At 41.9% G+C, this 23,906-nt stretch overlaps 3 protein-coding genes across 6 annotated transcripts in view; 1 reads left to right on the forward strand and 2 right to left on the reverse strand.

Moving 5' to 3' along the window:
* ELP1 (elongator complex protein 1) overlaps positions 1 to 13,182 on the reverse strand; it is a 52,737-nt gene extending 39,555 nt beyond the window's left edge. For 2 of the 3 annotated variants that reach the window (XM_032860798.1, XM_032860796.1), the window contains exons 1-9: positions 13,011 to 13,182; positions 9,298 to 9,460; positions 8,050 to 8,202; positions 7,754 to 7,835; positions 6,715 to 6,795; positions 3,344 to 3,429; positions 1,861 to 1,957; positions 1,258 to 1,348; positions 84 to 207 (exon numbers count right to left, since the gene is read on the reverse strand). In XM_032860798.1, the coding sequence (XP_032716689.1) occupies positions 84 to 207; positions 1,258 to 1,348; positions 1,861 to 1,957; positions 3,344 to 3,429; positions 6,715 to 6,795; positions 7,754 to 7,835; positions 8,050 to 8,202; positions 9,298 to 9,447 (864 nt within the window). In that variant the 5' untranslated portion in view covers positions 9,448 to 9,460; positions 13,011 to 13,182. Of the gene's footprint in view, positions 1 to 83; positions 208 to 1,257; positions 1,349 to 1,860; positions 1,958 to 3,343; positions 3,430 to 6,714; positions 6,796 to 7,753; positions 7,836 to 8,049; positions 8,203 to 9,297; positions 9,461 to 10,439; positions 10,483 to 13,010 lie in introns of all 3 variants that reach the window. The other variant, XM_032860797.1, reaches the window with a different exon arrangement.
* Positions 13,183 to 13,536: 354 nt separating this feature from the next.
* ABITRAM (actin binding transcription modulator) lies at positions 13,537 to 19,282 on the forward strand. The gene is made up of 6 exons (XM_032860803.1): positions 13,537 to 13,647; positions 14,695 to 14,746; positions 15,329 to 15,458; positions 18,825 to 18,901; positions 18,980 to 19,049; positions 19,145 to 19,282. Exons 1-6 carry the CDS (start codon positions 13,569 to 13,571, stop codon positions 19,280 to 19,282), a joined length of 546 nt encoding a protein of 181 aa, XP_032716694.1. The 5' UTR covers positions 13,537 to 13,568.
* Positions 19,283 to 21,982: 2,700 nt separating this feature from the next.
* The window catches only part of CTNNAL1 (catenin alpha like 1), a 63,963-nt gene continuing 62,039 nt past the window's right edge, over positions 21,983 to 23,906 (reverse strand). For both annotated transcript variants that reach the window (XM_032860800.1, XM_032860799.1), the window contains exons 16-19: positions 23,384 to 23,440; positions 23,133 to 23,246; positions 22,385 to 22,468; positions 21,983 to 22,247 (exon numbers count right to left, since the gene is read on the reverse strand). In XM_032860800.1, the coding sequence (XP_032716691.1) occupies positions 22,182 to 22,247; positions 22,385 to 22,468; positions 23,133 to 23,246; positions 23,384 to 23,440 (321 nt within the window). In that variant the 3' untranslated portion in view covers positions 21,983 to 22,181. The remainder of the gene's footprint in view (positions 22,248 to 22,384; positions 22,469 to 23,132; positions 23,247 to 23,383; positions 23,441 to 23,906) is intronic.

Here is a 23,906-nt window from a genome sequence, read left to right on the forward strand (position 1 = left end):
GCTTCTCTTTACACGCCCGTATCAGATAAAAGCCTCTATAGCTGTGGGAAGGCCTCTCAATTTGAAACAACTCAGGCACTTACCTTAACCTCATCTTTGAGGAAAGGAAGCGTAAAATGTCCATGAAGAAGGCCATTTTTCTCAAAAAACACAATATCCTGCTGATTGGGTTTCTCTTGGGTAGATGCAATCAAACTACCTGAGGGCCTTAAAGTAAACCCCGAGCGTTAGGACATCCGAAAGCACAGCCCGCGGGCTAAGAGCAAGAGGAAAGTCAAAGAAATGATTTTTCCAACAAAAAATTACCACCCAAGGAAGGTTTAAACTGCACATGTCTCTTGCCAAGCACTTCAGCCTAGTGTGGACTACACCTGCCCAGAGGAGAGATGCCTCTTCCAAATCTGCACAAAGGCTCCATTTGCCCACAAAGACTTACAAATTTAGACTGCACCAGTGTGACTTCTAAAAAAGAAAACAATAAATTTCTAAAACTACTCCAAATATAATGTCCTATAAAAACATAATGTAGCTCTCCTTCAAGCCTATGACTTCAGCAACTATTCCATGCTCAGGTGCTTCGTAAGACTTCTCAATCGACTTAAAATATCCAAATCACCTCATCTTGTTCATATTTGTCTCTACAGTTTTAATTTAAATACTTCTCTTTGCTCCATCATTCAATTGTCACTCAAACACTGGTGGGAAACATGATGTCTAAAACACAGAGACCTAGGGGTTTGGCATGTAACAGATGCTACTGAAAAGGAAACATTTCTTCAGACTTTACTCAGGGCAGCTGCAGAGACCGGACAGGAAGTAAACTGAGCCTGAACCCAGCCTGCATTTTCCTCGGCACACAGAACCCTCTAGCGAAAGAGCTTGTGGGCTGTGCAGAGAAGAGAGCCCTTTTCCTAGTTTTCACCAGAACTCCACTGCCCCATAGAGCTTTGTAGACTGTGACTTCCCTTCTAAGCACCACCCTGGGATACACAATGGCTTCATACAGGCCTGCGCTATAAGTTGTCAAATGTGTGGGCCTTAGAATGACATCTGTGTAGAAGCTCTGAATCCATTATTCAAATTGAATTCAAACTGAAGAAAAACGAAAACAAAAAAGATATGGGCTTATGGACAAATGAGAAGTTAATATCCTTTTGAGTTACTTTAACACCTGTACTCAACAGGCACCACTATCCCTACCAGTAGTTCCAAGATCCTCTCAGAGGAAGAAGTTACAAAGTTTCTTCTCCCACTCACTTCCAAGCCAGAGCTGGTCCCAGTCCTGCCACAGGCTCACTGGTTGACTGCAAAGCAAATTCTCGGTTCCAAACTCTGACCTTCCGAGCTCCTGGGCAGCAGGCAGGGTTAAAATAAACAAACTTAGAATGGTGTCAAGTCAGAACTATTCAAACATCTCATTAATGAAAACCACCAAGTAGATTAATCTGGTTAAGAATTTATACCCAACAGGTAGGAGGCTGGACCAGATGACCTCAAAGAATTCTTCCTAGTTCTTAGCTCTAAATGCATTTAATATCTAAAGCAGCACCTTGTATGTATAATTTTAGAAAGCAAAAGGAAGAGGGGCACCTGGGTGGCTCAGTGGGTTGGGGCCTCTGCCTTTGGCTCGGGTCGTGCTCCCAGGGTCCTGGGATCAAGCTCCCGTCGGGCTCCCTGCTCAGTGGGGAGCCTAGTTCACCCCCCCCAACACCGCCTGCCTCTGCCTACTTATGATCTCTGTCTGTCAAATAAATAAATAAAATCTTTAAAGAAAAAAAAAAAAAGAAAGAAAGTGAAAGAAAAAAAACCTTCTTGAACTTCATTAATTTTTTTTTCTTTAACTGCAATTTATTTCCATACCTGTCTCTGGGCAAACAACACTCACAGCAAAAAACTGGCCGTCACCACGCCACGTCACTTGTGGTCTATGGTCATCCCAGGGCAAAGCCGACTCGTACTAAAGAGGCGAAGGAACACGAATGTTACTGGAGGACTTAAATGGCCCAGAATCAAACAAGCCCCAGGCTATTAAAGTTACATCTTTTACATGCGGTTTCAGCTATCTAGAAAACCAACTTCACAGAATCCTCAAGAAGCCTTCTAGAAGGTCTCTTAGGCCAAGAAATCATCAAGAAAAGAGAACAAAACAAAATCTGTCTTCAGGCATTTAAAAAAAAAAAAAAAAAAAAGTGGCCTCCAAGCACAGCAACACAGGAAAAGAGCTGCACATCTGGATATTAAATACAATGAGCTCAGGAATCTGCCAGGTATCTAGGATAAGGAAATAAATGTTTCATTTATCTAAATCTAGAGGGTAGACTTCTGGTTCTTTGATGGCTGTGTAAGCTTCACAGCAGTACAGAGACGAGTTAAGAAGATGAGAAGAAGGCAGGCAGGGAAAACCAGAGGCGGTAAAGCCAGTAGCAATGGGCGAAAACACAGAAGAACTCTATGTTCCACAGTATGGAAAGAAGAATGGTCTCCAGTGCCACCTGCATCTCATTCCTGAAGGCCTTGAAGAGAGAGACTCCCCATTCCAGTAACAGGGTGCAGCAGAATGGTACCAGTGCCATACTCTACACAGGAGGGAATACACAGGCCATCTAATAAGACCTAATCTCAGTGACATTGCCCTACAGCGGAGAACACAAACTCCTCTAGTGAAGGGTTAAGAGATGACAGATGAGAACTCATTATGAATGGACAATGTAAATGACAGGCAGTGTATTACTGATCCACCTGTCCCACGGAGCTCATAGAAACATCTACATGTAACATAAATGATATGCTTCCATTTGCTCAGCCCAAATCTTGGGATCATTCTCAATTCTTCTCTCTCATCCCACATTTAACCCATTATCACTAACTCCTATAGTTCTACCTTCAAAAGGTATTCATAAAAAAGGAAAACAAAGAGTTTCATCCAAAGGGAAAAAATCATACAAAGTATCTAATATATATATATGTAGGAAAAAAGTATGAAAACACCCCTGTAAATGATCAACAGTGAATGAAGGGCAGCAGCTCTTTCTGGAGAGGAAGGAAAGAGTAAGAGGAAAGGATACACAAAATGTTTCATTTCTATCTGTGATGATAGATTTTTTAAACTGAGTATTGGTTATAATTATTCTCTATACAGAGAAGAAATTAGAAGCAACTTGGCAAGAAAAAAGGTCTTTCTAGAATGACTCTTTCCCTGAGGGCTCAAAACGGTTTCAGTTTTACTAAAGCACAAGAGCTCTGTCCATTATTAGCTATAAGAGGACACCCGGAGTTTCTGGTAGATGGCAAAACTTCTCTATTTGTTCCAGTCAAGGCTCTGTATCCAGAGAACCAATCTTACCATTTGCACCTGAAAGGCCGCTTGCCGGCCTTCCGATCCGTGGAACTGCGTCTCCTTCCTGCCCCATCCAACAGTGATGAACTTGCCTAGGGAACAATGGACGGAGAACAGGCAAGACAACCAATAAGTTAAATGAAATGAAATAAAAGCAGTTTCACTGCTATTCTCTATTAAGTTAGTCATTGGCAATTATTTGAGTCTTCTCAGACCTCTCAATACATTGACCAGCACTCAATATTTGAAAAACCAATATTCCATATTATACACAGCAATGATTTTTGAAGAATTTGAAATGGTCTTATTTGGGCATTTTACTACCATCTTATATCTTCTGAATTCCCTTGATAATAGTCAGCAATTCCCACTATGCAAGTAAAAAGAATAAAAATGAAGAATTTACAAGACATGTCCATAGATAAGAACATTAAACTCAAGACGAGAGTTGGGAATAAAATTCTGATTATAAGCATTCAATCAACTAAATGTATCCCATCTCCCTATCAGTGGCAGAAAGAACTTTAGATTACAGAGTTCACTCCTCACACAGACACAGACTGTGGAAGTGGCCAAAATTAGAACATATTTTATTTGCCTTCTAGCCTGAGGTTCTCTCTAAATTGTAATGTTTCTCTTGCATAAAATATGAAATCAGAGATGCTAAAATAATGCAGCCCCCTGTTCCTGGAAGAGGATCAGGCATCTACCGGCAACAGGTACTACAGAGATGTCTCTAAAAGCGTCAGCCAGATCCAAAACCCAATACTTCCCTCCTGCCACTGCTTCTGATGAAGCTGGGCTATTTTTATAGTTTCTATATATTATGGATCAGCATGACATTTCCTGTCTGCTTTGCATGGGCACATGTAAGTACTATAATACCTCAAAGTGAACCTTGCAACTCTCTGTGAGCAGCAATACCTACCCCAGTGCACACCCTTGTGCTTCTGAAACCTTCCAGAGAGATGTAAAGGACCAAGGAATGAAGCAAGACAACTGTCCCAATGGGAGTAGACAATAAGTGATGGGGTTATAGCAGGGATCAGCAAACTACAGCCTATGTCTACATTTACAAATAAAGTTTTAATGGGGGCGTGTGGGCAGCTCAGTTGGTCAAGCATCTGCTTTTGGCTCAAGTCATGATACTGGGGTCCTGAGATCGAGCCCCACATCGGGCTCCCTGCTCAGCGAGGAGTCTGCTTCTCCCTCTCCCTCTGCCATTCCCCCTGCTCGTGCGCGTGCTCTAGCAAATAAATAAACTGAATCTAAAAAAAACAACAAAGTTTTATTGGAACACAGAGGAACTCATTCCTTTATGTGTTGTCTACAATTGCTTTCACACTACAATAGCAGAGGTGAGTAACTGCAAGAGAGGCTAAGTGGCCTGCGAAGCTGAAAATAACTCCTATCCAGCCCTTCACAGAAGAAGTTTGTCAACCCCTAGGTTAGAGGAAAAATACCTACTCACAACTCCACAGAGTGATTTTTTTTTGTACTGACATATATATATCTAAGACCTAAGACTCTAACTTGGATACCTTCTCCCTTGACTTACACTCCTCTATTAGGCTTCTTCTGAAAAAGTTAGTGGGATTAGCCAGGCCCAGTGCACTTCCCCATCCAAAGATATGCTGGTTACTTCTATCATCAAAACAGATGCCCAGGAATTCCACCATGGATCCTGGACTCTTCCAGTACCATACCTGCCCCTACCAAATTCACCTCCTCCCAAGATTGGGAGGTTCCCTCCATGCCACTGACTCCCAATCAGTGTCTGGCCTATCCTGAGCTTCAGCTCCTTGTATCTGCATACTCCACATGGTGATCCCATGAGGCCCTTAAACAAACCCAGAAGAGAAGACACCACCTGCCGCTTATAGCCCAGCACTTCCCCACCTTCCCTCTTAGTTACTGCCATCTTTATTCCCATCACCTGAGCTTCTGATTAGAGTCCCACTAAACTCTTTCTTCCTCACCTTACATACCCAAGCCCATTTATTTCACTTTCTAAACTGCTATTTCTCAAACTGGCTAGAATGGCAGGGGAACCATGCATACATAGTGCAAAGACATTTCTCAGATAATTCCAAAAATGTATGCCCCTCTTTCTGAGAACAAAATTTTTCCTGAATTCACTCCTTCTTTTAGTCCCACACCCAACTTATCTGGATTCCTGTACCTCTCCTATCTGATCACCCTTCCTCCAGCCTCTCCCCTCTCCACTAATCAACCAATCTTGTACCATCAAAACCTTTATTGGCTGATCATCTGTATATCCAAAATTCCCTACCAAGCTTAATCAAAATCTATCCTGTTTACTTTAAGCCACACTCATGTCCTGCCAGCAGCAATACAGAAGTACTCACAGCTGCCTCAACAAGCCGTGACTCACCTAGGAAGCATATGTGCCTTGAAATGGACTAACCCATTGCTTAGACCACTTCTCTCCACCCTCAACTCTCACCAACCCAACACAACTTCGGCCCGGCCAAGACTCAGTTCACTCCAGCCTCCTCTGAGAAGTCTTCCCTCTCCGCTGCTCCCTTCCTCCCCTAATGCTACCCTAATACCTGCACATCATGCTATTATGGGACTCCTCAAAGGAAGACCTGAATTATCCACAGCATCAAACACACTGCTGTGTTCATAGTACCTACTCAAAAATCGTTTCTGAATAAATTATTTTTGAATGCATAAATGAGTAACAATTTTCTAAGTGATTTCTCAGAGTTGGTAGGACAAGAAGGCATGAGGTCAGGAATCAACAAAAGTAAAATCCCTTCTCCCCTCATCCCTTTCTCCAATCAGGCCATCTATCCGGTGCCCTCACATTGGTCAGAGCTTCTTACATACAATAAACCCCTGCCCCCTTCTCCCCTTTCAATAGTACCACAGATTCAAGGCTCAAATCACTTCAGCTACATATTAGCAAGATAACAATCTGATGGTTCCCAGGAAAATGTAGAGTCAGGTCTAATCAGCAAGAACTAAAAATCAGCCTTCTATCCCACTTCTCTTGTTTTTGCCCCAAAACTGTACCCCAGAAATGCTCTCTTTATTTTAGCTAGCACAGTTCCTTTCGTTGAAGGCCCAGCCTAAGCCTGTCCAGAGCACTGGGCAACAACTATGCAGGTACCATTAAGCAGATTTCTGTTCCCCAGGTTACTGGCAAAGTGAACTCTCAGACTTGGAGAGGCACCAGCCTCTTACAGTCTGGAACAGGCTAAAGGAATGGGCTTCTCAGACATTTAATGCACAAGGCCTCACGTTTCATAATTTTTTGGGTTTACGATGTGGCTATTAATGTACAAGAAAATGATCAAACCTGAGAGGAACTTCAGATCACAAAATGTTTCGAACAAAGTTATACTCACTTTCACCAAAATCATCCTGGTGGATCTGCTGTTCCATGATTGGTTCAAAGTCTTTTGTCATCATAATTAGGGTCTGTTGACCTTGGATAGGCACAAACAAGAACGATTTTGTTTTCATGAAACAAATTTGGCATTTTGTAAGTAACTGCAACACTAGAAGTTACAGAACTGGAGTGGAGGAGTTTAGAGTCCGAACAGGGAATATATAATTCATTCTAAATATTTTGACTCTCACTTGAAAAAAGAAAAAAAAATCTTTGACCAGCTAAGTTGCTTGGTGCTTATCCTCAGTCATTTATGTATGGAGAGCTAACATAAAAGTCTACCTAGGCCTCCTCTACTAATTTCAACACTTCACCAAGGTATCTCTTCCAACACACACCTCATCAGGGGGGGACCCAGCTTACAGAAACTCATCTGGAATGAAAAGACTTAAAGGAAAAAAAGTAATTTTTAAGAGCTCATGAGAGCTCCTAAAAGAGCTATAAGAGCAGTCTTTAGAATAGGTTTACAGCGACTCTTCCTCTTGGGTAGGTTAAATATTGTTAACATCTTTAACTACAACTGTGGAGCTTGTAGATTCTCCAACTTCTACAACTTTGTTTCCCATGTCCAAAAATTGAAAAAGTAATATGAAATAACTTCTTAAAACAATGTATTGGGCGCCTGGGTGGCTCAGTGGGTTAAGCCACTGCCTTCGGCTCAGGTCATGATCTCCGGGTCCTGGGATCGAGTCCCGCATCGGGCTCTCTGCTCAGCAGGGAGCCTGCTTCCCTCTCTCTCTCTGCCTGCCTCTCTGTCTACTTGTGATCCCTGTCTGTCAAATAAATAAATAAAATCTTAAAAAAAAATAAAATAAAAAAATAAAACAATGTATTAGGAGGTGAAACTTAAGTCAAAAAGAACACATTCCCTCTAGATTACAACGCTGGTATCACTGTTCAAAGTTTTTTTTAATAAACCCTGCAAAACATAAGCCTCTAAGATATTAGGAGTCATGTTTTATAAAAGTCACAGTCAGAGACAGTGACAAGCCTACCTGTAGCGAGAAGCACCAGCTCTTGGTCAGGACTCCAACTCATGACAGAGATACCACTGGCTACACTCCCAACACATTCCAGCTGCATCAGCAGACAAAGGAGAGTTTTTGAAATACAGCCAAAGCCATGCCAACAACTTTTTATAAAGAAATACATCACGGAAAGGCTCTAATTTGCAAATTTGCTTAAATGTAATACTTAAGCATTAGCCCCAGATTTTTTAAGCTTCTACAGAAAACACACAACTTGTGTGAGGCTGCTTGAGAGTTCCTCCTCACTGGGCTGCTCCACTTACCTGGCACGTCCTGAGATTGCAGAGTATGACATCTCCGGAGGCGGTGGCCACACACACAGACTCCTGATCCTGCAAGTCCTGAATACCAACAATGCAGCCACTTCCATCCTCTGGAAGAAAGCTTTCAGCCACTAAAGAAATTTCATTTTTCACCTTTCACCAAAACAAATATATAAGTAAATTAGGCCAGTCTATTTGCAAGAACAACATTTCAAAAAAAAAAAAAATTAATGCTTCCTTCCTAATATAAAAGCTTTCAATTTTTTTTCTAGATTAAAATCCAAACTTTCATTTCAGAAATAGCACAACACTACTATCTTTAATAAAAAAAAAAAAATAGCTAATCAGACCTTTTTGTTAAGCAAGCACTAAACAAAAGCAAGAAGCACCGTCTCAAAAAAAAAAAAAGCCCAATAAAACATGAAGTTAAAAACTACGGTTTTCTGGGGCACCTGGGTGGCTCAGTGGGTTAAAGCCTCTGCCTTTGGCTCAGGTCATGGTCTCAGGGTCCTGGGATTGAGCCCCGAATCGGGATCTCTGCTCAGCGGGGAGCCTGCTTCCTCCTCTCTCTCTGTCTGCCTCTCTGACTACCTGCGATCTCTGTCTATCAAATAAATTTTAAAAATCTTAAAAAAAAAACAAAATACTATGGTTTTCTAAAATTTCTATAGTATGGGGTAAAAGAATTAAGGATGTAATCACCTAAAATACATTAGTAGCAAAATACATAATTAAAGGAAGATCTCAGAATCAACTCAAAGATTTTTTAAGTATGTGTATACATATATACACACACACACGTACATATATATGCATACATGTAAATATAAGTATATACACACATACACATATATACACAATACACAGTCAGGATCCAGCAGTGAAGATTCTGATTTAGTTGGCACAAGATGCAGGGTGAAACACAATTTTACAAACCTCTACAATTTTCATTTGCATTCGCTGTTGAGATTCACTGCTACTTACATGATGGAAAAGTAAAAAGTAGGGCACCCAAACAAAATATAAAGTCAGGATCTTGTCAACTTACATTTCAAACAGGAGCAGAGTTAAGGGTAGGTAATTAATTATTTAAGTAATATCTAATATGACACCAATAAAGCAAAGGGAATGTTCATTTAGGAGAATATGAATTCAGTAAGATTTAAACTAAAGACTATCTAGGGGAAGGTTTGGAAAAAGGTAAGTTGAGGGTCCTGCAAGCGTTAGCATTCTCCATCACTAACTTACTTCTCTTGTGACAGGGTCTACTTCTATCAGTCCAATGTCTGAGCCAATGAGCACCGTCCTCTGTTCAGTTCGGAGAGAGAAGCACTGAGGTTTCCCGGGAGCCTGAATATCCCTGAACTCCAGAGTCCGAAATAACTTTAGATTTCTCATGATGAAGCAATGCCTGAAAGAAAAGAACAAACACCTCTTGATGAAGGATTACTCTGAGAGAAAGGAAAAGCCTACTAGTGATAAATGACACTCAGAGAAGCAAAATGGTTTAGGGGCAGGGATGTGGTAGTTAGAATAACCAAGGAAAAAAAGAAACAGACCTAATCTGAACCCACACAGGGATGCACGCTAGCAACCTCACCAACTCAGGGTGTTCATCTATGCTCTACAAACTGAGGTTCTGAAATCTACTTTACGTTCCTAATCTATGGGAGAGGAAAGATCCTCAAATTCACAATTTTTTCTTCAAAAAGATTTAACATCAGTTATTTCTCAGCAAAGTTGAAAAGACCCAATAAATAGGAAAACATTTCACTTTTGCATGTAAAAATATCTTTACAACCTGAAAGATTTATAAATCACAATATATATACATATACATACATATATATATCTATACTGTCAGTTAAAGAAAATCTAGAAGAAAATGGCTTTAATATCACCAGATAAGTTGGTAAATTGGCTTTATATGTTCGTTTAAAAAATAACGCTGAGGGGCGCCTGGGTGGCTTAGTGGGTTAAAGCCTCTGCCTTCAACTCAGGTCATGATCCCAGGTTCCTGGGATCAAGCCCTGCATCGGGCTCTCTGCTCAGCAGGGAGCCTGCTCCCTCCTCTCTCTCTGCCTGCCTCTCTGCCTGTTTGTGATCTCTATCTGTCAAATGAATAAATAAAATCTTTAAAAAAAAGAAAAATAAATAAGTAATAAATAAATAAAAATAATGCTGATAATAATAATAATAATAAAAGTATTTATTATTCTCAGGGAGAAAATAAAGATACTATGAAATTATAGCAGTTTACTTCAAAATGATGACCAACATCTAAAGAGCCTGATGACTTGATAAAACTACTTCACATAATTCTGCTTTCCTGGCCTAGTTTTTACCAGTATAATAGAAAAGGTGAAAAAGGTGATAAATAGGAAACCTACTTTGGTCTGGCCAAATCAGACTTGCTTTAATGCACAATGTTAGCTAAGGGAAAAAAAAAAAAAACTAATGTTAACACGCTGGGTATTTGTACTCAGATCCCTTTAAAGTTTATAATTAGAAGTCCCTAACTTATGGTAGGAGTGGCAAATATATAGAACAGAATGCCCCTATTATCACCTTCATCCAAGGTGAATTCTCTCATTTTGCATTTCATACATAGGACAGTGTAAGAATAGAATGAGTTATAATGAGTTAATCCTTATCCTACCACTGCACATAATTTTAAGTGTAATATAAAATAAGTACATGTAATGTATGTTAAGAGGAAGGCAAGACGATACATGGTGGGAGTAAAGAAGAAAATCAAGACCAACAATGGTTTTGTAAGCTTTGGTGACACTCACATTCAAGAACTTCTGGAAACTGTCTGAACCTGTATTACACCATGCAGGTTTTTAATTTAGACCTAATTCTATGTAGAAAACTTTGGTTTTTAAAGAAATTAAAATCACCTTTCATTTTTACATATACACACGACCAGTGACACAGATCTGAAAGGATGGGTAGATTCGCAATGAGAGACTGCTGGTTAGACATGAATAAGCAAGTAACAAAAGAGCAAGAAAAGAGAACAGGCAGGCAACTGGGATCCAATGTGTAGAGTCTCCTGTCTTCATGCTAGTTTATCCAATGACAACCATGCTATTACTGTTCCCATTATCAGATCATCAAAATGTCTTCATACCCCTTGCTGTGAACTTGGATTCCATTAACCAACAATCTGGAGCCCTGAGGTCCAAGGGCCCCAGGGTAAGAATTTGGAGGATAAAGACAGAAGGAGCTGAGGACGTTCTTTTTCCTGTTATCTTGCTGTGCCTGTCACTGTCATCCCAGCAATGGGCCTCCATTCTTGAAGGGGCCTGTGGTCCCAGTTCCTAGTACTCCCAGGACCAAGCTCATCAACCTCACCCCCAACAGATAAGAGCACTAACCAGGCAGTCTCTCTCCATACACTGAAATCCAGAACGCGGGACTCCTTCTCTAAATTCCAGCGTCATCAACACCAGAAGTCTGAGTCCCAGATTTAATAGTGCCTCTCCTCCAAGATTAGGTCATGATAACTCCATCTTCCCTTGTTTCAAACCCAAACCTTAAGCTAAGTACTATAGCTACTTCCATCAGTTTACCCTTTACACTACTTCATTGCTCCCTTTCTTTTATTTCTCTAATAGCAACTTAACTAATTCTTCATATTAAATTCTGTTGAAATTTTGTGTGATTTCTACTTTCCTGATTAGACCCTGACTAACCGAAACAGCGAACAACTGGAGTTCTCAAGTCACAGAGCCCCCAAAATCACTAACAAACGTGAGCTCATCATTCATTTCCCCCATCCCAACCCTTCTAAGCTCAAAAGGAACTTCTCTAACTTTTCACACCTACATCCTCATTCCCTTATCTTCTCAGAAGTGTCCTTACTCCTTTTCAAGTCTAAGGAATTTGTATCCTCCACCCTCCCCCAGGACATTATTAGTACCCTTTCTTTTCATTCTGCAATGCCCAACTCTCTCACCTTCCATTACTCTATTCCCAGCCCTTAATTGTGCCAGAGATCTCTTCATAACACAGATCAAGTCTATATCCTCTCTGAAATTTCTGGCAACTCCTCCACCCTGCTCCTCCGTTCTCTCAGCTCTTGGCCAATTATCATGCCCACGACTACAGGTACAGCTCACGGATATGCTGATTAGATCTACATGTCCAGCCCCAACCCTTCCCAAAGTGAACAATAAACCCACATTCTCAACCTCCTATTGGTAGCTCAAGGATGTCTCACCAGCACATCAAATACCACCTGGAAAACGAAGTACTGCTATTCTCTATTCATTTGAGTTTCTATTTGAGGACATGGCATTTCTTCTACTCTCCCTGTCCCCCAAGCTGAAAACGGTCTTTCGCTTCTTTTTGCTCATATTTCATATTAAACTATTCATTCCCTGGTTAGTTCCCTGGTTGTCAATACGCATTTTCAATCCTTTGCAATGTCTCATCGATCCTACGACCCGGTTTGTGGGCCACATGAAACATCTACGGAGCACTTGGTGAGTGCTAGGATCTGAAGACAAGAGAGGACTCTGTCACTGCCTACATGGAGGTCTCCTACACGGAGAGAGGGCCATAGAGATGGAGAAACAAAGCAGGCATCTCCACGAAAAAAAGTCGTAGATGCGAGCAGCAGCGCGGAACTCTCATCCAATCTAATAGCAGCCTCCCATTAACTGGTTCCGCGGTACTGTCCACTCGTGCAAAGAATTCAGAGGCTGGGTAAATGTGCAGCCAGGGGAGCAACACGTCGTCCCCAGCATGCAGCGCAGAGTCCCCGGAGGGAGCAGTTGGCATGTCTGCAGAAAAAGAACTTAAGGTTCAAGGGCAGAAGCAGTCATGCCGCACTCCACTCCGGGGCCTCCTGCAGCAGGCAGAGGCTGCATGTTCAAGGATCCCCTTAGGACATTCCGAGCACACGCCTGATTCCGTGCCCTCCACCCCGAGGGAGTCGTTCGAACGCTCACCTGCGACGAGCTCCGAGGACCCGCAGACAGCTGTGCGTCCACCCTCGCCTCACCCGCCACGCACAGCGGGCCTTCTAGAGCCCGCGCGAGGCTGCACACACGCCTCTCTCCGTCCGCGACTCACCAGCTTTTAGGACACGCACGGGGTCGCCCTGTAGCTCGACCACGGGGAGTAGTGACGGAAGCTGGGCCGAGGAGCAATCCGCGAGATGCAGGGAACCGGGTGGAACACGCTCCCAGCGGCGCGTGAGTGACGTCACGAGGCGCAGGTCGCGTGGCGGGGCTTCTCCAGAGTCCCGGCAAGTTAAAGGTGGGGAGCGGCGCGGCCACTCCGCCCGTCCCTCCAGCCTCCCTCCAAGCCTATAGTATTTGATACCCGCTTTGACATCGGACTCCGAAACCCAGTGCTAAGAAGCTCCGGTGGCGGAGTCCACGGAACTAGGAGCAGCGCGCGTGCGCGCGCCGCGGGCCGCGCGCCGGAAGTACGCCCTCCTCCGGTGCCTGCTCGGAGGAAGTGCTCGGGTACCATAGGGCGGGGTAGGGGCACCGGCGGTCGCCATGGCCACCGAGTCCGCGGCCACGGAAGCTACTGTGCCGTCGCTAGTGGATCGTTACTTCACTCGCTGGTACAAAGCCGGTAAGTGGAGAATGATGTCGGCTTCTGTTCGGCCGCACTGACCTGATGCTGTAGGGACAGCGATGACAGATCATGAGTCACGCGCGTTTTCCCGACGCTTCCTCCCCATGTCAGAAGGAATTGGCTGTCTCTGTTCCCTTCTAGGCGGAGGGAATGGCAGTTGCAAAGCCGTGGAGGCCTGCAGTACAGCCGGGTGCACTCAGGGGCTGGCGTCGCAGTGCGAGTTCAAGGGTGGGTCGCTTTCCCCAGGAAGGTGGATTGCAATCGCCCTGAGTGCTTGCAAGGATTTGACGGGTTCCGTCCTCGAAACTGTGCTAGGGGCAGAGACGGAGAGGAGAACTGGGTTAGAATGGAGGCATTTAGAAAGCAGAATCTAACAGTTTTACTCAAAGTGGATAGAGTCTTATACTTGTCACTTGGAAGTAGAAGGAGATAACCCTGTTGTCCTGCTTTGTGTACCCAGTAAATATCAGTGGTGGGAGCATCGTTGAGGACCCTTCTCTAGCCCCTACTTGCTCCCTTTCATTCAGGGATAATAAGTGTACTTATCTTTTAAAATATTTTGGCATACAATGTTTTAGCCAAATTTAGGGTGACTAACCGTCCGGGTTTGTCGAAAACTGAGGTATTTCCTAGAATCTGAGACTTTCAGAGCAACATCAAGACAGTCCTGGGTCAACCGGAAGAGTTGGTCACTCTAAAATTGACCCATAAAACATATGCTGCTATATTATATAAAGAATGCATTGCTAATGGCACTTTTTCTAATAGAAACAATGAGTGTACTCATTTTAAAGTGAGGATGAAGCGAGATGGAGCAAAGAATAAATAATCATCAAATATTGAATGACAGATTCCATCTGGGCCAGATCTCTTTAAATACCTTACAAAAAAGGAAGCCTTTATGTATATGTTTTTAAGTAATGAAAGAATACCAGTGATTAGCGTGCGTTCAGTCTCCATAATTATCTCTACAAACCAAAGAAAATACCACACAGTGGCAATAAATATTGACCCAACAACCAACAGACTCATTCATTCTTTTAGATGTCAAAGGCAAACCCTGTGAGGACCACTGTATACTACAGCACTCCAACCGGTAAGCAAATTGGGAATTTTAAATTATTATTTTTTTAAGTTTCTGGTTTCATAGCCTGCTATTGTCTTGGATTAAACACTTATTAAATGACTATCTTCCATTGTGTTGAAATGGCATTTATTACAGGAGTTTGGCTGACAAAAGTGAGTCTTTGAGTGCAACAAACTTGATTACCCAAACATCCAAATGGAGAACCACACCCTCAGTCAGCCCCTAGTAGAAGTAACCAGCCTGTGCCTAACCCCGGAGAATTGCCAGGGCTCACAGAAGGGAGTAGGGTAGAGGCACAGGTAGTATCCCAGACACACAGGGATGCCTTACTTCTCTCTCTTCAACCTCAGTTCTGCCTAAAGACTTCTAGTGCTCTTCCTTTTTCTGGGAAGGATATTCAGTCTCATTTTCTCTTTTATTATTGCATTCCCTTCTGCAGTTAAGCTCCAGCAGTAGCCAGAGGAAAATGCGGCAAAATGATAGTTTAACTAAACAAATGTCAGTTCATGTATTCTTGTACCAGTAGGAGTCCTGTGTGGCATGCAGAAGAATTGTACCACTAACACAGCCTCACGTTTTTGATCCTTCTAGAATATGTGTCATCACATTGGCAGAATCTCATCCAGTTCTTCAAAGTGGAAAGACAATTAAAAGCATCTCCTATCAAATCAGTACCAACTGTAGCCGACTTCAGAACAAGGTCTCTGGGAAATTTAAGCGGGTATGTTCCTGTCTTTCTCTACTTAAATCTTCAGTGTCTTAGGAATGATAGATCTAGTCAGTCTTACAATCCAGTGATCTATGCTCAGCATACTTCCCTGACAGTTTGATGTGCTGATTTTTTTAAAAAGATTTATTTCTTGGGACGCCTGGGTGGCTCAGTTGATTAAGCAGCTGCCTTCGGCTCAGGTCATGATCCCAGCGTCCTGGGATCGAGTCCCACATCGGGCTCCTTGCTCGGCGGGGAGCCTGCTTCTCCCTCTGTCTCTGCCTGCCATTCTGTCTGCCTGTGCTCGCTCTCTCTCCCTCTCTCTCTGACAAATAAATAAAATCTTAAAAAAAAAAAAAAAAGATTTATTTCTTTTAGAGAGAGACCACAAGCAGGAGGGGCAGAGGGAGAGAGAGAAAAATCTCAGGCAGACTCCGTGCTAAGCGCAGAGCCTGATGGGGCTTGATCTCATCATGACCCTGAATTCACAACCTGAGCTGAAACCAAGAGTTGGCCACTTAACTGACTGTGCCACTCAGGCACCTCTGATGTGATTTTAAGAATACTTTAACCCTAAGGGCCCCTGGGTCACTCAGTAGGTTAAGCATCTGCCTTCGGTTCAGGTCCTGATCCTGGGGTGCTAGGATTGAGCCCCATTTCAGGTTCCCAGCTCAGCAGGGAAGCTGCTTCTCCCTCTCCCTGCTACTCATGTTCTCCATCTCTCTCAAATAAATAAATAAATAAAATCTTAAAAAAAAAAAAAAACCATAAAGAAATTCTTAGACCAAAAAATGAGGTATTTCAGGAGGTACAGGATTTGTCATACTTTCAGTTCTGTACCGCCATTCCTATCATTCGCAGGGTGGAGGATGAGGAAGGTGAGCTTTTGAAAGGACAACTTTCATACCAATATAACAAGATATTTTGTCTCTTCTATTAAACCAGTATCCTGAATTTTATAAAATTTAGGTGACCAACTGTTCTTTACCATGTATTTTCAAATGTAAACTAAAAAAAAAAATACATCCTCAGGTAGTGAAAAAAATCCGTCTGAAAAAAATACAGTATTTAATCCTTACCATTTTCCATTCTTTAATTGTTGCCAATTTGATACATACCTAGCCACACCCTGTATCTCCACATGGTGCTGCATTGTACAGGATATTATCGCTACCCTCTACAACTTTCGGCAGGATGGACACATTTTATTAGAGGATCACACCAAAGACAGTTCAGTAACATACTGAAGACTCCCCACAGACTCACTGGAAAAGGAGGTTTCAGTGGATGATGTAGGTCCTTCATTTTCTGACGTGATACTAAGAGTTTCTGCTAATTACCCTCACTATTGTAGGAGACCCTTGTTTATTCTCCCCTTTGTAGGTTTGAAATTCCCCTAATAATGTACCTTACAATTAATTTTTCCTTGCTCAGGAAACACGTGAACTTAGAAAAGCATGAACCTTTCTTAAAAGGTAAAGTCTCTAGGAGCACCTGGGTGCCTCCGTCGGTTGAGCATCCCAGTCTTGGTTTTGGCTCAGGTCGTAATCTCAGGGTTGTGAGATCGAGCTCTGCAATGGACTAGTGCTGAGCATGGAGCCTGCTTGAGATCCTCTCTCTCTCTGTCCTACCCACTCCCTTCCATTCCTCCCCCAAAACCCAGCTTCTCTCTTAAAAAAAAGAAAGAAAGAAAGAAAGAAAGAAAGAAAGAAAGTCTACAAACTACAAGTGTAACAGTGTTTGTGAAGTTCCTGTGATAAATCTTTCTCCAAAATACTATCACTGTTGTTACTACCGAAGAATAGAGAAGAACCTGCATGTGGAACCCACTACAGATAACTTTTGATTCTCAGCACTGCCAAACATTTATTCTCCCAAGGGAGGTGAAAAAAAAAGGTCAAAACACTTCTGCTCTTTTAACGTAGACCCAGTGATACATACATCCTTTGGGACAAATCCCTAGCCCCTCTTCCCAGAAGTGAGGAGTTACACTAAGTATTCTGAAATGAAGTACCCATATGCAGACGATTGAAGCCACTGTGGTAGCATTTGTATGCTGTGTAATGTTTTGAGTGTGGAGGCCGCCTGGGTGGCTCAGTCGGTTGAGCATCTGACTCTCGGTTTCAGCTCAGGTCATGATCTCACGGTCTTGGGATCAGGCCCCATGTCTGGCTCTGCAAAGAGCTTGAAGTCTGCTTGTCCCTCTCCTTCTTCCTCTTCTGCTGCTCTTCCCACCCCCACCCCACTTACAAGTTCTCTCTCTGCCGCCTCTCTCAAATGAATAAATAAAATCTTTTTTAAAAAGAGATGAAAAAGGGGTGCCTGGGTGGCTCAGTGGCTTAAAGCCTCTGCTTTCGGCTCAGGTCATGATCCCGGGGTCCTGGGATCGAGTCCCACATCGGGATCTCTGCTCAATGGAGAGCCTGCTTCCTCCTCTCTCTCTCTCTCTCTCTCTCTCTCTCTGCCTGCCTCTCAGCCTACTTGTGATCTCTGTCTGTCAAATAAATAAATAAATAAAATCTTAAAAAAAAAAAAAAAGAGATGAAAAAAATAATATTTCGAGTGGTAAAGCGTTCATAGAGAATAGCATCTTCACTTCAAATACCCATGTTAACTACAGGACAATTTCTGGGGAAAAAAGTGAGCAACAGACATGCGTGCATCGGTTTCCCGTGAGCTTCCTTGTAGGTATTTGTCAGTACCTCACCAAGTACATGGATATAGGGGAGTACATGAAACAGTCATGCCATAGCGTTCAAACAGAGGAGTGTTAAAATGTAGTATTTGCTTCTGGATTATAAGGGTAATGGGTAAACTATTCTTGTTTGCTATTTAAAACTTCCTGTATTTTCCTAATTGTCTTCAAAGTGCATTCTTTTTAATTAGAAAAATATCACTGCTTCAAAAAGTGTTAGTGATTGGCCCTGATAAAGAAGTTCCTTTATCTCGTAAGTTCTAATGTAAAAATAAGTTATGAATCTTAATGAAAGTAAATTTGTATACTATTCTTTCATACCGTCTTGTTGAATCTTATATTATTGCTTAATAGATTTTCCTACATTTCTGAAATCTTTATATCTGGTCATGTGTAGCTTTCTCACTTAACGTTGACAAAATATATTCTTAATCTTTAATTAAACCACCTGTTATACATCTTAGTCTGCTCTTCCCCCCCCCCCCCCCTCCCAAGCCTTTGATGGTACTTGGCCCATAGCAGGCACTTACATAAATGTTTGAATAAGTGGTTTTTCTGTACTTAAGTCATTTTTATTTAAAACACCAGTTCCGGGAGTATATTCTCTTACCACACCGAGGCCTGCCTTTCAAAGGAAAGTGAACATATGCGTCACTTAATTACTTCTTCCCTTTCATTATCAGGGGGCACAGTTTCTAACAGAGCTTGCACCTCTGTGTAAGATTTACTGCTCCGATGGAGAAGAATACACCGTATCTAGGTGAGTTACTTTTTAATCACAATTTAGGAGAAACAAAGGGGTAGTATTTTTCTTCAAAACAACTTTTTTTTTTAATAGCTGTGTTCGAGGACGGTTGATGGAAGTGAATGAAAACATTCTCCATAAGCCATCTATTCTTCAGGAGAAGGTAAAGGAAGCAGAAGAGAGTATGATTCCATATGCACGTACTCTTTATCGGGCTTTACACTTTTGACAGTACTAAATGTTCTGCTTCCTCCCCAGCCATCCACCGAAGGCTACATTGCGGTTGTGTTGCCCAAATTTGAAGAAAGCAAAAGCATAACGGAAGGGTTACTGACACAGGAACAGTATGAAGAGGTCCTGGTGAAGCGCACAAATGCCACGACAGCCACATCCTGAGGACTGCCACGGGGAACGAGTACCACGGCGTGCTTCCCCCTCCTGCCTCCGCGATCCGTGGCTAGAGAAGAACCAGCAAGAGGGACGCCCGCGTCATGCCCGCCGTCCGCAGAGAGGCCCCATCGTCCCGCTTCACCTAGTTTCCCCTCTTCGTCTTGCATAACAAGACTTGGTTCCCATTTTGTCCTCGGCCTCCCAGATCCTCCCTGCCCACATACCCACTCTGTTCTTTTGCTTTTCTAAGACTGGCAAGCAAAGGATGTTTTTGATTAAAAACAAAGCACTTTGAGGAAACTTTGGACAAGACAGAAAAGTTTTAAGTAGCAAAGTAAAAATAATTTACCCATCATTCTGTAATCCACTGGTAAATACTACATTTTGACGTGCTTCGGTTTGAATGTTACGGCATGGTTATCGTTTTTGCCTCAATTTTCCCTCAGTCTGAAGTTTAAAAAAAAAAAAAAATCAGGTCTTTTTTTACCCTATCTGCTTCCAAGTGACGCCACCAAAAAGGCCAGTGTCACTGCTGCTGCCCCAGCTCTTCTCCCCTTAGGTCGCAGGGGAGAGGCAGAGGATACTTGTCCACTCCCTGTGCAGTTCAGGTGGCCTTTCTCTCTGAAACGAAGTCCAGTGTAACACCGCGGCTTCTTAAACGAGGGAAACAGGAAAAGGCTTCGGAAACTACAAAGGGCTTTCCCAGCATGGAAGCACTCTGATGCGCTGTCAGGCTGCTAATTACAGCACACACGGTGTAGCGGCTCAGCCTCGACACTCTTGCTGCGGGGCAGCCAGCCTGGAAGTTACGGGAAGACGCCATAAGCCAAAGATACAGATGCCTTTGCATGGAACAAAAACTTTCACGTCATCTAAACTGAAAATGGAACTGATCTATAAGATTGTCTACTCATTTACACTAAATTGCAATAAAAGGGCTTTTTAAATTATTTTTTCGTAAAGGCTGCAACCCGTGTACATTTAAGTATCTGTGTAAATAAAGCAGAAGATGTACTTTAATACAGAAGAAATCATTTTATCTGTACATTCCTTCAGTTCTCTATCCTCTTACGCTGTTGAAGTCGTAAGGCATTCCCTCCCTTCCCCTAGTTGCACTTAAATGAGAGAATATTCTCATTTCAGGTATTGAAAAGTATTTTGTAAATAAAATCTTAAGAAAAGTTATTTTTGACTTAAAAAAACTTCTTGTAACTTGAGTGCCAGTGTGACAGCCCCTTAAATACACCCACCAGACAATACAGGCAGTAGCTCTACAGACACCTACACTGATGAGCTGTGAGCTGGAAATAAGCACAAACCAACACATCCCCATTTTGTGTAGCGTAACGATTCCTGAAGGCACCAGAAAACAAAGATATTAAAGATACTAAAAGAAATAGAAATACCACATTCTCCCATATTCCTATTGTAATTTTAAAGAATATTTTGGTTTCCAGGAATAAAAATCAGACAATTTTTTTTAAAGACTTTATTTACAAAGACCAAAAGCAAGAGAGATCACAGAGGCAGAGGGAGAAACAGACTCACCAACAAGCAGAGAGCCCAATGCGGGGCTTGATTCCAGGACCGTGGGATCATGACCTGAGCTGAAGGCACACACACAACCAACTGAGTCACCCAGGCGCCCATGCTTGGTAATTTTTATAAAAGAAGTATTTTATCAAAGTCATTAGGCCGAGTGTATCCCATTTTCTCATGAAGGCTTACAGTAGGTTCAAGTTTCCTTCAATAAAATATTGACTAGTTAATTGGTAGAACTGTGGTTTTTCAGGATCTTGTGAATATTGATTTGATAGCTGACCCACATACCAATCCTCAGACAAGCTTCTGTAACCGCTGCCATTTGGCAACTGACATGTTCTATCAGATTTTAAAATGAATTTCACGGTTTTGGGATACAAGCACTAGCAAGAGCTCAAAACAAAGTTATACTATTTAAGGGCAGAACATATACCAGATTCTTCAATCAAAGCCCCAGCCCCGCCCCCCCAAAAAGAGAAAACCTTTAAACCCTAAAATTAAAAAGATGAGAAATGTTTGTTTTATAACAAACATTCCAAAGGCACATATACAAAATGCACGATTATTCAGCATTATTTTAAACATCTTAGTTCCATTGTTGTCCCGTATCTTCCAATCTATCAGTCACTATAGAGAAGGATGGTTCAAAGACTTTTTACACCAGTAGGATGGGCTTAGGATTCCTGCTAACATTCAAGGCCAGCCAGCTATGGTAGAAGAAGTGAAAGCCATCTCCCACTGAGTTCCTGGAGGAACTCCAACTGGAGTGAGCTCCACCACGCTGCTGAGATAGGTGCAGCACAACAGAAAACGTGTGCTCTGAAATGCTTGTTAGAGAACAAACGTGTGCTTCTAGCACGGGGGAATCTGTGACAAAACAGCAAAGAGGCCAGTCACAATGGTGGACAGAGGGACTGAAGAAGAGCCCACAGATTTAAGGAAAGCCCTGTGTTCACCCAGACAACTATATATTTTCTGCTGAAAATCAGTCTAGATGATAAGCTTAAATAAAAGGAGAAAAGAGGAAATTAAGGTATTTATGCCAAAGGTGAACACATATTCAAAATAGCTTCTTTGGATTAAACTGTCATTAAGACAGGATATTTGGTTTTTCAGAAACATCATTAATGGCAATGTCCCACTGAAAATTCACACTGCAATTAAGAATATAGCATCTATCAAGGCATTTATTAGTTGTCAAAAAGCATCACAATCAGTTTCATGATCAGAAAATAAAGCAAGATATTTCATAATTGTTTTCCTTATAAAACTGTTGAATTTTTTAAAATATAAAGGATCATTTGCTTTCTAAAAATATCAGCTTTGCTGCATGCTGTTCGAGAGATCTGACCCCAGAAGCTTCTCAAGTTTTACCATCCATGGAGTCCTTATTTGTAACTGAGACCCAGCTGTTATTTTCCATCTGAAGCTGGAAAGAGTTAAGACAATTAGTTTCTGATTTACTTTCAAAATAAAAATTATACAATTAAATAGTAACTATTTCTTTTGCATTTTTCTGGGAACTCGTTTTTAAAATGTGATTTTCAGACAGAAAAACTATCTTACCTTCTTTAGCAGTTTATAGCAAAGTGAGAGAAGTTGGACTAAAATAGCCATCATGGATCTTGTCTTTGTAATACACTTATCAACCTATAATGACAGAAAGCAAGCAAATCAAATTCTACCATGGGTATTTCAAAAGACTGTCTCATTGATTTCATTTTAACCTGATAAGATTTCTTCATTTAGAAAGTTAAAGGATCTCAGAAGGCATATGGATTAGGGCACATGAGCTGACTTAGGCCCCAGAACACAAGTACAGGGCCTGCAGTCCAGGTCTCCTGCCCACTTCACAGAACCCCAGGAAGAAGGGATGGAAAATCAGCCTGTTCTATTTCGAGCTGTTTAGGCACTTCCTAAAACACTCCAAATAGTGGCAGCAAACCCCCTACTCTGCAACTTCTGGCACTCTGCTTTGTGGGGATAAGCTAAATTCCCTAAGACAACGGGAGCCCCTACTCTAAGGAATTTGTGCCCTAGTTAGACAGGGCACAACATCAGGATTTAAGGGTAGCTGCTCAGTGTTGTGGAATAAATCATGTCCAAAAAGCTGATTTATTTGGTGAACCTATTGCTCCCTGGGATCAGTTACAATTACAGATGATAAGTGATTCTCACAATGAAGGCATGAAAAATGGAAGTAAACTGCCCATCTGTGGATAATAAGACTCTGAAGGAAAATGGGCTAGAAGCAAACCTGATAAGGGTGAAAGTTTAAGTTTCTCAAGTGTTTCCCTGAATAACCCACTCTTACCTTTAGAAACACTTGATTTTGCAAGGGTGTCTTAGTTACTGTCTGGAGCTGGTGGCATAAAGGAATTAGCTTGTTTATTTCCAGGAGAAGCATAAGCTTGTCATCATCTTTCAGCTGAAATATAATTTAGGAAGTTACAACTCAAACACCATCTTTTAAACCTCAAATACCCTTATAACTTAATAATATACCCCCCAAGTGGGTATTCATGACATCACCACCAAGACTAAGCAGGCAGACTAGCATTATACCTGTTTTGAGAAAACTTGTACACTTGAAGCAAGCTTTAAGCCCTCTTCAGCAAAAACCTAGTGGGAAAGAAAAGTATCACTACTTAGATGTAGATCTTACAGACAGTTCATAAGAAATATACTCATGGCTAATTGTTATAATGAATTTTAAAAGTAAAACTTAAACATAAAAGGTTTGACATGGAACTCCTGAAGCTTTTCTCCTACCCAGGAAACACAAATGCTGAATTGTTTTCAGAAGGAGACTTCTCAGGCCTGATGCAGAATCAGTCCCTGGAGAGGCTCCTCTGACACCTGGAAACCTCCAGTTACTCTAAAAGGTCATATAGACCAATGATACTTAACTACACAAATTAACCATACGAATTATGTCTTGGCTTCTGGGAGGATCTGGAGCTCATCTTATAATACTCCAGCTATCAACGATGATGAATTGTAGAACATGAGGTCCAAAGGGTTAGGACTTTCCTACTTCCACTCAAATTTGTCACCCATACGCATCCCTTAACCAGCCATCTGAGAG

This window comes from Lontra canadensis, unplaced genomic scaffold (assembly GCF_010015895.1).
Source record: "Lontra canadensis isolate GAN:19392208 unplaced genomic scaffold, GSC_riverotter_1.0 scaffold19, whole genome shotgun sequence".
Taxonomy (NCBI): domain Eukaryota; kingdom Metazoa; phylum Chordata; class Mammalia; order Carnivora; family Mustelidae; genus Lontra; species Lontra canadensis.